Source organism: Pongo abelii, chromosome 9 (assembly GCF_028885655.2).
Source record: "Pongo abelii isolate AG06213 chromosome 9, NHGRI_mPonAbe1-v2.0_pri, whole genome shotgun sequence".
NCBI lineage: Eukaryota > Metazoa > Chordata > Mammalia > Primates > Hominidae > Pongo > Pongo abelii.
This window is the reverse complement of record NC_071994.2, coordinates 74,392,733-74,406,552: the sequence shown is the minus strand read 5'-3', so window position 1 is coordinate 74,406,552 and position 13,820 is coordinate 74,392,733. Positions and strand designations below refer to the sequence as shown.

General features: G+C 42.8%; 1 protein-coding gene across 5 annotated transcripts in view; it reads left to right on the top strand.

Annotated features, from left to right (window-relative positions):
* CLPB (ClpB family mitochondrial disaggregase) overlaps window positions 1-13,820 on the top strand; it is a 147,030-nt gene that overhangs the window by 58,885 nt on the left and 74,325 nt on the right. For 3 of the 5 annotated variants that reach the window (XM_054523844.2, XM_054523843.2, XM_054523846.2), the window contains one exon: window positions 4,882-4,971. In XM_054523844.2, coding sequence (XP_054379819.1) covers window positions 4,882-4,971 — 90 coding nt within the window. 5 annotated transcript variants of the gene reach the window in all.

Here is a 13,820-nt window from a genome sequence, read left to right as displayed (position 1 = left end):
ACTTACCTTGACCATTGTGATACAGAAGCAGCCACAAACAATACACAAACAAAATGATGTGGATATGTTTCAATAAAACGTTATTTATAAAAACACACAGCAGGCTGGATTTGGCCCAGACGCTGTAGTTTGCCAACCCTGCTCTACATAATTTTTTTTTTGCATTCCTAGTTCAAGGTTACATAATTTCTTTTTCTTTGTTTTTCCTTCCTTCCTTCCTTCCTCTTCCCCTTCCCTTCCCCTTCGCTTCCCTTTCTTTTCTTTTTTCTTTTTTTTTCTTTTTCCTGGTCAACCTCTGGATTATTTTTAACTCTTATGCCAGACAGCCTACATTCTGGGTAGGTAGGTAGATAGGGAGAGATAGACAAAAAAATATTTGAAAAGGCTATCATGTCCCCTTATGAAATAACAATTAAAATATTAACTATCTCTTCTTATTTCATATGATCTGCAAATTTAGTAGTAGGCTTCCTGTGGATTCACTTATTTATTCAAAAGTATTTATTGATCACATTCCTGTATACCAGGTAGTGTTTTAAGCACTGATGAGTTAGACAGACAAGATCCCCTGACGTCATGTTCTTACTTGGATTAAAATGTTTATAAGGACTTTATTAAATACAGAGTCCTAGAGCACATGGTCCGGATAATTTTGATGCATTATTCAGCATTCTCAGGTGTAATTCTACCAGCCTTCATTGTTTTCCATCCTCCATTCCTTTGCTTTGTTCACAAAATTTTAAGAGCTTTTTCCCCATATTTCTTGCTAAAATTAAAATGTTTCTAGCATTTGTCTTATTTTCCTGTCTAATAACCCTTTCCAAAAAAGGAAATCAGGTTATTCTAGCATGTTGATTTATTGTTCTTAGGGAACCCATACTGGTACCCAGTAATTACCAAGTGTTTAAGAACTGTTACAAAGCGCTGGGCACCGTGGCTCACGCCTGTAGTCCCAGCACATTGGGAGGCCGAGGCAAGCAGATCACATGAGGCTAGGAGTTCGAGACCAGCCTGGCCAACATGGCAAAACCCCATTTCTACTAAAAATACAAAACTTAGCAGGGCGTGGTGGCGCATGCCTGTAGTCCCAGCTACTCAGGAGGCTGAGGCACGAGAATCACTTGAACCCGGGAGGCAGAGGTTGCAGTGAGCTGAGATCACGCCACTGCATTACAGCCTGGGTGACAGAGCAAGACCCTGTCTCAAAACAAAAACAAAAACAAACAACTGTTAAATAATAAGAATAACATCCTAGAAGTTTGTCAGGAATCATTAATAAACTCATTGTGGCTTGCAAGATCTCTCTACCTTTTTTTTTTTTTTAATAATTTTAGACTACCTTTGTCCGCCACAGTCTTCTGGCAGCTGGCTTTATTTTCCTGGGTGTATCAGTTTGGATGTGCTCTGCCGTCCAACTTGGTGCACTGAACATTCTGACTTGGACCTGGATAGTGATAGTTCTTTAGAATCTTCTCAGGGCTCTTCTCTCTCATCAGCCTAAGCTTTTGGCTTCGTCTTAACCATGTCTTTCCTTTTTCCATTTAAGGAAACCTCATTTTTTTAGCCATTCAACCAATATATATTGACTGCTAATTGTATGCAAGGCACCATACCCAGCCCTGACTCATTCTCATGGATGAAATAGAAACAAAAGAATCCTGTAGTTCTCTTATTTTTGTATTGGATTGACTTTTGCATGAAAAATTACCTGACTTATAGGGATGGGTAAGGAAGGTAGAGTAAAACAAGAGGTGTAATTGCCTTTCCTTCGCGTGTGTCTAGGCAAATTCACAGGAAGTTCACAAGCTCAGGAAAGTTGGGCAGAACTTTGCTGTTATATTAGACTATGGAGTCAGTGCCAAGTCCATGAAGTTCACTAAATTTCTAATAGATATTTTTGTGGCCCTTGGCCTGCAGTTAGTACTGAAGGAAGGTGTAGTTTGTGGCTTTGGCAGGACCTCTCTAACCTCCAGTGATACATTCCTTTTCTTCCGTATCAGTATTGTTGTGAATATCAAGAGATAAAATATGTGATGTGTGGATTGTAAAGTGCTCTACAGTTGTAATTGCTTATTAGTTTCATTTATGCATAATTCAGCATGTTCTTACCGAGTGTCAGGCACTCTGCCAGTTGCTGGGATTATATAAATGATTATACATAGTCGAGCCCCTCATCAGTGCTCCCAATCATTTACAGAGACAAGCCTGTAAACAAGGAATCACAACGCAGAGTGATAAATGCAATGGTAGCTGCACAAAGTATGTAGGCAGCACTGCTGTAAATAGTGGTGAGCTCTACCTGAGAAGTGAGCAGGCTGGTGTCTGGGAAGTGTCACAGGGTAAGTGACCTTGAATTGGGTCTTAAGGATGAGTTGGAGATTGCCAGGAAGGCTAAGAGGGATGGACCTTCCAGGCAGAGGGAACAGTCTATGCAGAGGTGTTGGGTGGGGGTTAGGGAGTGACAGCAGGTGGAACCATCTGCTGCAGGATTGAGGAGAATAACAAGAACTAAGGCCGGAGAGTGAAGAAGGCTACACATAGGAAGGACCTTGTAAGGCAGTTCTAGGGAGCTCATTCTCTATTCTAAGGCCATTAAAGGATTTTAAGCAGGGCAATGTCGAATTCACACTTGCATTTTAGATGGACCATTCTGACAGGGTGGAGGAGGAATTGGAGGGGAAAGGTTAGCAATGGTTCTTGACTTTTTAGGGATAATGGACTCCTTTGGGAATCTGTAAGAAGCTATGCTCCTGTCCTCCAAAAATACATTTAAAGTATCTGGAGATTCCTAAAGGTGATCTTTGGGAATAGAGTAAATAGATATTAACAGAATATTAGAAGATTGAGTACTCAGTGGATAGTGAGAATTGATGGAAAAGGAGGTATGCATGGTGACACCTCAGTTTCCAATTTGAGGGAATAGTTAGATATGTGGGTCTGGAGAGCTCAAAGGAGTAGTTTGGCAGGAGATAGGGATTTAGGAGTATTTTCCATTTCCTTGGGAGTTAAAACAATGGATGTGACCGAAATTGCCCAAAGAAAGGATTTAAAGTGAGGGGGTGGTAGGAGGACAAGTCCTTTACTCAGGATACCAGCATTTAAGGTGTGAGCAGGAAAAAGGATCCAGGCAAGAAAACTAAAGGGTATCAAAGATGCTTTGTATTTGTTTTACCTGCTGAGAACAGACACAGCCTAGGGAGGAAAGAAACTTCTTTGCCATCCTTGCTGAGACTTTGTCTTTGGTTATGCCATTCCTAGTGACACTCTTCTCCCGTGTCATGTGAGCTTTTGCTCTTTAGCAAGAAGCCTACTTAGCTGGGTCCACTTTTGTCAAAGTTGGTGTTTCTGGGTAGAGGGCAGTCTTACTGGTTCAGGTAACCCAAGGATGCTTGGTATGGAAATCTTGTTGGCCTGATTGTTCTTTGCTTTCCCTCCAGCCCTCAGAGTGGCATCTTCAGAGGCACATTGGTGTCCTAGAGAAAGATTGGGCTTCAATACCAGATATCTGGATGATTCATCTAAGCTCTATTACTAGATGTGTGATCTTGAGTAAATGACTTAAAGTCTCTGAATTTCAATTTTCTCATCTGTAACATAGTAACAACAATACCCATCTTATAGGGTTGTTAGGATGATTAGAGATAATCATATATATTTAAAGCACAGTGACATTTAATGAAGAATTTCTCTATGGAGGTGGGTTTTGGCAAAGTGTAAAGCAGGAAGCCTGCCTAGGAGGTACTGAGCAACTCACCACTCAAGGGGTACTAACAGCTGAGATGTCTGCCCATCATGGATTCTGCAAAGGGGATTCTTGCCATGGGTCATTGGATTATCTGGCCTCCCATGCCCCTGTCAGCCATGTGATTTCTAATGTTCTATAAGCTCTAGGCTCACTGTCAGAGCAAGTAATATTCTTTTTTTTTTTTTTTTTTTGAGACAGAGTTTCGTTCTTGTTACCCAGGCTGGAGTGCAATGACATGATCTCGGCTCACTGTAACCTCTGCCTCCTGGGTTCAGGCGATTCTCCTGCCTCAGCCTCCCAAGTAACTGGGATTACTGGCGCCACCACCATGCCCGGCTAATTTTTATTTTTATTTTACTAATACTTTTAGTAGAGATGGAGTTTCCCCGTGTTGGCCAGGCTGGTCATTAACTCCAGACCTCAGGTGATCCACCCACCTTGGCCTCCCAAAGTGCTGGCATTACAGGGGTAAGCCACTGCACCCAATGTGATATTCTTGAAAGAAGTGGGATTTGAGTTGGGCTTTGGAGGATGAAGAGGATGGGGAAAAATAAAAAAGCAGAGGGCACAGCTTAGAATGTCTGTGAGATGGAATAAATGTAGAGAGAAGTACGAGGATCATGGCTGTTCCTTTGCCAACCTATTCCCTGATCTCGACCACATTCCATTCAGTGCCTTGAGCCCTACCCATGCCCACTCCAGGAGTGTTCCACTTGTGGCTGGCTGATGGGTGGGGGCCCTAATCCTCAGATGGAGGAGATAATAAATTAGTGGTAACAGTAAACAAGTCGCCCAGCCGGGGATGCCGCTGGCTGCTTATAAGTAACTGTTATAAACATTGGGTGTCTGGGGCTGTCAGAAATGCAAGCAAGCATTTTGAGTGCCTCTCATATGTACAATTAAAACAATAAAACACGGCAGAAATGCAGCCAGAGCAGGCTATAAATCAGTTTCTCTTCTCAGCTCCAAGTGGCAGCTGAATAAAGATGAGTGGGGCAGAAGCTGGGTTGGCATAGGGCCCTTCTGGGGGTAGAGGGCTTGGAATAACCCCACCAGCCTGAGTGCCCCTTCCCACAGCTCCAGGGCCTGCAGGACCTGGCCTGCTCCAGCTGACCTCCCCATCTCTGTGTCTTCAGATGGGGGACAGGACGGTGCAAGCCGGCACATCACAAACCAGTGGACAAGTGCCCTGGAGTTCAGGAGATGGCTAGGACTCCCCGCTGGCGGTAATGGAACTGCTCTGTATAATATTTCTCCCCCTCCCCAGGACATGCCAAGGATGGTCTCATCTGACTATCTCTTTTACTCAGTATAAGTTAACTACCCAGCACCCACTGTGTGCCCAGCCTAACCCAAGCATAGCAGAGAGAATGCATGCTCTTGGAGAGCAAAAACTCAGATGAGAATAATAAGGCTCCCAAGGAAATAAGAATCCCCTAGAGAGCTTGTTAAAACACAGGTTCCTGGACCCTACCCTCAGAGATTCTGATTGAGTATGTCTGGCGTGGGACCCGAGGTTTTGCATTTCTAATAATAGGCTCCTACCCTTTGGGAAGCATGATCTAGACTACAGGTATTAGTTGTGGTGTTGTGCTTGAACTGCTTAAAAAACTTATCTGGGCCTTCGCCTCCGTACCAGAGATCTTATTTTGCCACTTTAAGCTTCACTCCTAGAGAGGCTATGTGTTTAAGCCATGGTATTATATGTGTGCAGAACACTTAATAGCTCTGACACCTGGAGCAATTTTCTATATCTGCCAGAGGCATTGTCTCCTTATTTGTAAAATAAAGGTTATTGGGAGGCAGTATAGTACATTTACCCCTAACCTAAACCCTAGAATGTAAACCTGTGTTTCTACATCCTCCTCCGATTATATTCTTAACGGAATGTCAGTCTTTGACACGGCCTTCCAAATGCTTTTCTCTGGTAGCAAACTATTACCCTCAAAGAGCCAAATATTATTTAGAGTCCAAGGAATGGCTTAGCCATTACCTAACTTTGTGACCTTGGCAATTCTTTTTCACTCTGAGCTTGATTTTCGCATCTGTAGAGAATAATATTTCCTACACCATAGGCTTATTTTAAGGCCCAAATTGGAGTACTTATGAAAGCGCTTGAGAAAATACAAGGCATTGTGCAAATGTAAGATGCTCGCAAGAACAATAATTAGTAATAATAAAGATGTAAGACATTACCAGGACAATATTTGACAAAGGGTCCAGTCAGAGGTACAGATAACAAGGACTATCAGAGCTCAGAGAAGAGAATCTTTGGCTGAAGAAGTCAAGGAAATAAAATGACATTTGAGCCTCAGAGTATAGGAAGGTTTTGGACAGCTGTATGGAGGGTTGACAGGTGAGTGCAATTGAATGTGAGTAGAGAAGGGGTGTGCTGTATTCAAAACATAGAGTGGTCGAGCGTGGTGGCTCATGCCTATAATCCCAAGACTTTGGGAGGCTGAAGCAGGAGGACTGCTTGAGCCCAGGAGTTCAAGACCAGCCTGGGCAACATTGTGAGACCCCATCTCTACACAACTTTATTTTATTTTATTTTATTTTTGAGACAGAGTCTTGCTGTGTTGCCCAGGCTGGAGTACAGTGAGTGGCATGATCTCAGCTCTCTGCAACCTCCGCCTCCTGGGTTCAAGCAATTCCTATACCTCAGCCTCCTGAGTAGTTGGGATTACAGGCAAGTGCCACCATGCCTGGAAAATTTTTTGATTTTAGTAGAGACAGGGTTTCACCATGTTGCCCAGGCTGGTCTTGAACTCCTGAGCTCAGGCAATCTGCCCACCTTGGCCTCCCAAAGTGCCAGGATTAGTAATGAGCCACCACGCCCTGCCCAATATATATATATTTTAATTAGCCAGGTGTAGTGGGTTGTGCCTGTGGTCCCAGCTACTCAGGAGGCTGAGACAGGAGGATTGCCTGAGCCCAGGAGGTCAAGGCTGCCATAAGCCATGATCACGCCACTGCACTCCAGCCTGGGTGACAGAGCAAGACCCTGTCTCAAAAAACAAAAAAACCACTCAGATATGAGAAACAGAAAAATTATGTTTCACTCTGATAGGTGAACATGTTAGGGTGAAGCAGGGACACAGCAGAAGATTCATCTTAGAGAGTAATGAGCAATAAAGATGCAACATTAGTAGAATAGGACCAGATCAAGACTCTTGGACTTTATCCTTTAGACAGAGAAGAGCCTTGAAGGTCCTAAAGGAGAGGGCACTGCAGGAACTGATTCCTTCCAGGGTAGAGAAGCAGAGGGAGGTGATAATGAGATGACGATGATGATGATAGCTGCAAGGATTGCAGATAATATTGATTGATACTTACTTTGTATTCACAGTAACCCTATGATGCAGATACTAAAGGAAACTAAGGCAGAGTGAGGATGTCAAATGCCAGCAGAACTGCCTCCTGCTCTTGTATAAGACCCAGCAACCATATCAGCCTGCATGTGCCCCCAGCTTAGTCAGCTCAGATCTCTGGCTTGTCCAAAGGCTTGGGAGAATCTGCCAGGCCAAAAGCTGTGTGGGCAATTTATTATTTTTAATAATGTCACAGCCCCTTCCTCATCCTTGTCCAGGCTCACTCAGAGCCTTGTCACACTCCATGGCCAATGTTTCTACATGTCATTTCTCCATAGTGCTGGTTCTGGCCACCGTAGAGTTACCAGGATACATTTTGGCCACCTGCATGATTAAATGAATCAGCCAGTTAGGTTAATTACTTCCATCCTTTTAGCCCTCCAAACTGTGTGTGTGTGTGTGTGTGTCTGTGTCTGTCTGTGTCCTAGAAGAGAGAGATAGACTAGTTGACATGTTTTATTAAACAGAATAAATTTGATGCATTTATAAAAATAAGAAAAAATAAGATTGGGTGGCAAAGAGCTAGTCTTATGATTTTTAACTGATTTACATATTTTGTGTATAAATATTTTTTCATCAAAAGTTCCAAATCAGGGACGGGTCCCACACACCACACAAAATATATTAGAGACATTTATATGGATAGCAGGAAGGGAGACAGAGGGCTGAAATTTTCCAGGCACCTAGTGATTGATAGGGGCTGAGGCTCCCCCTGACGCTTTATTGAGTTTCCGATGATTATCTCTCGCTGAGACATTTTTTACAGATGACGGTCGAGCTGTCACAATGGACCATGGGGGAAAAAAACCCAACAATAATAACACTTTAATCTTTTTACTGCACTGCTCCCTAGTATCTCAGATTCATCTTCCCTGACGCACGCAGTTCATTATTCTGCCCCTCCCTGGATGGGAAATAAAGGAAAATAAATATATATGTAGACACACTTACCCACATACATACACACACACAGACTATATAAAAGAGACCACCTCAGAACCAGAGAGGGGCAGAATTTATTGTTCTTTTTGCAAGTGTTGAGGTTTATTAGTAGAGATGCTGGGTTGGCTTGGAATTGGCTATTAATTACAGCATTTTGTATTTGTTTTTTATTGCGAGTTTTTAACATCTTGAAGAAAAGGCAGAGGAGAGGCAAGCAGGTGTAGAGATGGGGAACACAGAGGGACCAAGTTTGACCAACCAAGTAGCATAGCTGCCGAGAGGCAAAGAGCTGCCACCTTCTTCTTGTTGCCATCCCTGCCCCAGAGGATCCCTGGAGCTCAAAGAATACTGCTTTGGATAGGATGGGGGTGGGGGAGGAGGGGGAAGAGGGTGACCTCAGGGTACTTATAGGACAAATCTAAGGGAATCTAGATACTTGTGAGCATGTCACTACTCTGAGAATTAGGAGAGGTGGGAAGTAGAGGAGGTTAAAACAGAGTTTTTATGGGTCTGTAGATAACCGACTAACAGATTCTTAAGAGTTTGCCCCACGTTATGAATTTGGTGATGTGAAGGTGAGATGTGGGCTCTGGAAAGCACCCCCTGGGTCTGCACTAAAAAGAAGGGTCCTGAGCCAGAGAGGATGCCGCACTGACTGTCATGGCCACAGGCAGGGACAATAGCCTGTCTTCTTCAAGTTCCTTGCCATCCTTCCTGGTCTGCCCCTTCCCTTTCATGGATGTGAGAGAAAATGTGCTTGGGGGTCCCTGTGGGAAGGCTGCCCTTGAGGTGTCTCCAGTGGAATAAGTGTTGACCCAGTCTTTAATTCATCAGCTCTATTCTGAGCCCCCATGCTACACTAGGATGGGGTGATAATGAGGTGAGGTCCTATTCCTAAGGAGAAAACTTCCAGTCCATGGGCAGAAAGCATGATGTCTGTGAGAACCATTTTCAAGTAGGGGATGGTCCTCCAGCCATCAGCCAGCCTAGGTGACCATGAGTGCCTTCTCCATATAAAGGATAAAGACATGTTGAAGACACAGTGTCTGTCCATCAAGAACCTGTTTCCTGCCTGAGGAAGCTTAACATCCATTCACTAAAGAAGTGTTTATTAAGCAACCTGCCATACTTAAGAGAATATACATGAAACAATCTGAGAACACACAAGACTATGTAAAAGGAAATGTTTACTGATTTGATGTAAACAGAAGGCATAGAGGAAAGGGAGATCAGTGAAAATCAAGATGCTTGAATTGTAAAGTGTGGGTAAAATGTGCATAAATAAGAGAAAGCATAATAAAGCCATGTAATCACTTAGAGAAAAAGAGTTACAAGCCTTGGAGTTGAACTTTCCAGCTCAGTCAGTGACTGCCAGTGTGACTTTATAAGATACATAACTTCTCTAAGTGTCAGTTTCTTCATTTAATGAATAGGAATAATAATATAACAGCCTAGTAGGGTTCTCATGAGAATAGTCGTAAAGTTCCTGGCACAGTACCTGGGCACATAGTGAGTGTTCAATAAATGGAACCATTATTTTGTTACTGTTCTGTTGTATATTTAGTTGTCTGAGTATCGGAGGAAGACTCTTAGTCTTGGGATGTTAGCCTTCAGGACTCACCTGTGACTCTCCACTAGCATGAAATGGGCTGCCTGGAATGAGCTTGACATATTCTACAGTGTTAGTGTTAGAGGTGATTCTAGCCAGTATTAGAATGACAGGAAGAGGAAAGGGTACAATAATAAATTTATTACCATTTATTGAGTCCTTACTACATGCCAGGCAATATGCTCATCTTCTTACATATATTTTTGAACCTAACAGCTTTATTAAGATTTAATTTACATACTATACAATTCACCATTTGTTTTTATGGAGTGTGAATTATATATCAGTAAAAAAAGAAAGAAAATGATACAAGAGCTTAAAATAGAAAAGCTTCTCTTCCTCTCCACTCACACCTCACTAGAATTCCTACCTCATTTCTTTTTTTTTTTTAATTTTGTATCAAATCTATTTTTATTTCAACTTTTCTTTTAGATTCAGGGGCTACATGTGCAGGTTTGTTACCTGGGTATATTGCATGATGCTGGGGTGTGGTGTATAATTGATCCCATCACCCAGGTACTACGAATAGTATCCAATAGTTTATCAACCCTTGCCCCCCTTCATCCCTCCCTGCTCTAAGAGTTCCTGGTGTCTATTGTTGCCATCCAACAGGGTACTTATGTCCACGAGTACCCATTGTTTAGCTTCCACTTGTAAGTGAGAACATGTAGCCTGGGCACAGTGGCTCACACCTGTAATCCCAGCACTTTGGGAGAACATGCAGGCTGGACACAGTGGCTCATGCCTGTAATCCCAGCACTTTGGTAGGCCAAAGCAGGCGAATCACTTGAGGCCAGGAGTTCAAGACCAGCCTGGCCAACATGGCGAAACCCCAACTCTACTAAAAATACAAAAATTACCCGGGTGTGGTGGCGTGCGCCTGTAGTCCCAGCTACTCGGGAGGCTGAGGCACAAGAATCACTTGAATCCAGGAGGCAGAGGTTGCAGTGAGCCTAGATTGTGTCACTGCACTCCAGCCTGGGCAACAGAGAGAGAGACTCCATCTCAAAAAAAAATAATAAGTGAGAACATGCAGTATTTGGTTTTCTGTTCTTGTGTTAATTTACTTAGGATGATGGCTTCTAGCTGCATCCATGTTGTTGCAAAGGACATGATTTCATTCTTTTTTATGGCTGTGTAGTATTCCATGTAGTATCCCATGGTATAGTACCATGTTTTCCTTATTCCATCCACCACTGATGGGCACCTAGATTGATTCTGTGTCTTTGCTATCGTGAATAGTGCTGTGATGAACATATGAGTGCATGTTTCTTTTTGGTAGAACGATTTGTTTTCTTTTGGATATATACCCAGTAATGAGATTTCTGGGTTGAATGGTAGTTCTAAGTTCTCTGAGAAATCTCCAAACAGCTTTCCACAGTGGCTGAACTAATTTACATTCCCTCCAACAGTGTATAAGCATTCTCTTTTCTCTACAGCCTCACCAATAAGAGCCATTCTGACTGGTGCGAGATGGTATCTCATTGTGGGTTTGATTTGCATTTCTCTGATGATTAATGATGTTGAACATTTTTGCATGTTTGTTGGTTGCTTGTATATCTTCTTTTGAGAAATGTCCTTGTGTTTTGCCCATTTTTTAAATGGGATTTGTTTTTTGCTTGTTGAGTTGTTTAAATTCCTTATAGATTCTTGGCCAGGTGCAGTGGTTCACACCTGTAATCCCAGCACTTTGGGAGGCTGAGGCAGGTGGATCACCCATGGTCAGAAGTTCAAGACCAGCCTGGCCAACATGGTGAAACCCTGTTTTAGAAAACAGGGTTTTCTAAAAATACAAAAATTAGCCGGATGTGGTGGTGCACACCTGTAATCCCAGCTATGTGGGAGGCTGACGCAGAAGAATCGCTTGAGCCTGGGAGGCAGAAGTTGCAGTGAGCCAAGGTCACGCCATTGTACCCAGCCTGGGTGACAAAATGAGACTCCATCTCAAAACAAAACAAAACAAAAGACCCACATAAGTTCCTTATAGATTCTGGATATTAGACCAGTGTCAGATGCATAGTTTGCAAAAATATTTTCTCCCATTCTATAAGTTGTCTGTTTACTCTGTTGATAGTTTGTTTTGCTGTGCAGAAGCTCTTTCATTTAATTAGGCACTATTTGTCAATTTTTGTTCTTGTCGTAGTTGCTTTTGAGGACCTAGTAATAAATTCTTTGCCAAGGCTGATGTCCTGAAGGGTATTTCCTAGGTTTTCTTCTAGGATTTTTATAGTTTTAGGTTTTACACTTAAATCTTTAATCCATCTTGAGTTTATTTTTGTATATGGTGAGAGGTAGAGGTCCAGCTTCATTCTTCTGCATGTGGATAGCCAGTTATCTCAGCGCCATTTGTTGAACAGGGAGTCCTTTCCCCATTGCTTATATTTGTTGACCTTGTTGAAGATCAGTTGGGTATAGGTGTGTGGCTTCATTTCTGGGTTCTCTATTCTCTTCCATTGGTCTATGTGTCTGTTTTTGCACAGTGCCATGCTGTTTTGGTCACTATAGCCTTGTAGTATAGTTTGAAGTCAGGTAGTCTGATACCTTTGGCTTTGTTCTTTTTGCTTAGGATTGCTTTGACTGTTTGGACTCTTTTTGGTTCTATATGCACTTCACCATTTACAGTATATAACTCAATGGTTTATATAGTATATTCACAAGAGTTGTGCAAACTATCATGACAATCAATTTTAGGACATTTTTATCACTCCATAAAGAGACCTCATATTCATTATCAGTCACTCTCCATTTCTCCTCAACTATTCCCAGCTCCTGGCAACCACTAATTTACTTTCTGTCTCCATAGATTTGCCTAATCTGAACATTAAATATAAATTGAATCTTATTTTATTTTTTGAGACAGGCTCTTGCTCTGTCCTCCAGGCTGGAGTGCAATGGTGTGATCACAGCTCACCATAGCATTGACTTCCTGGGCTTAAGGGATCCTCCACCTCAGCCTCCTGAGTTGCTAGGACCACAGGCATGCGCCACCACAGCCCCCAGTTAATTTTGTATTTTTAGTAGAGACGGGGTTTCACTATGTTAGCCAGGCTGGTCTCGAACTCCCAACCTCAGATGATCCTCCTGCTTCAGCCTCACAGAATACTGGGATTACAGGTAGGAGCCACCACACCCAGCCTCATTGTGGTTTTGATTTGCACTTTCCTGATGGCCAGTGATATTGAGCATCTGTTCATGTGCTCTCTGGCCATTTATATGTCTTATTTGGAGAAATGTCTATTCCAGTCCTTTGTCCATTTTTTAAATTAGGTTTGCCATTGACTCTTGTGAGGTAGGTGATATTATCTGTTTGGAGATGAAGAAGCTGAATCTCACAGATGTTAATAAAGTCACACAGTCAGTTTTGCTTTCCAGACTTGCTGACTCCAGCCCCCTTGGTCTTTCTAATACACGTTGCTGCCTGCTGAGGATTCATACTGGGGTCACCAGGGTCCTCTATGTGGCAGGAAGGGAGGAGGAAAGGAAAAAGGTGGGAAGGAAAATCTGTTTGAAGGCTGGGTGCAGTGAGTGGTTCACGCCTGTAATCTTAGCACTTTGGGAGGCTGTGGCAGGAGGACCACTTGAGCCCAGGAGTTTGAGACCAGCCTAGGCAACATAGGGAGACTCTATCTCTCTCTATATTTTTTTTAATAAAAAAATGTTTTTTGGCTGGGCGCAGTGACTCACACCTGTAATCCCAGCACTTTGGGAAGTTGAGGCAGGTGGATCATCTGAGGTCGGGAGTTCGAGACCAGCCTGGCTAACATAGTGAAATCCATCTCTACTAAAAATACAAAATTAGCTGGGCATGGTGGCGCATGCCTGTAATCCCAGCTACTCGGGAGGCTGAGGCAGGAGAATCACTTGAAACTGGGAGGCAGAGGTTGCAGTGAGCCAAGATCATGTCATTGCACTCTAGCCTGGGCGTCAAGAGTGAGACTCCATCTCAAAAAATAAATAAATAAAAAAGTAATTGGAATACACTTCATGCTGAAGCCCTCTACACTTTGTTTAGTTTGAATGGTGGTGGAAAAGATGAAAATGATGAGATGAAGTAACTCATCCAAGTTGGAAAGTCGGAGACCTTTCTGGTGGGTTGTAGACAACTCCCTCACATACACACACATTGTAGATGCCATTCCTGAGCAGTGGCAAG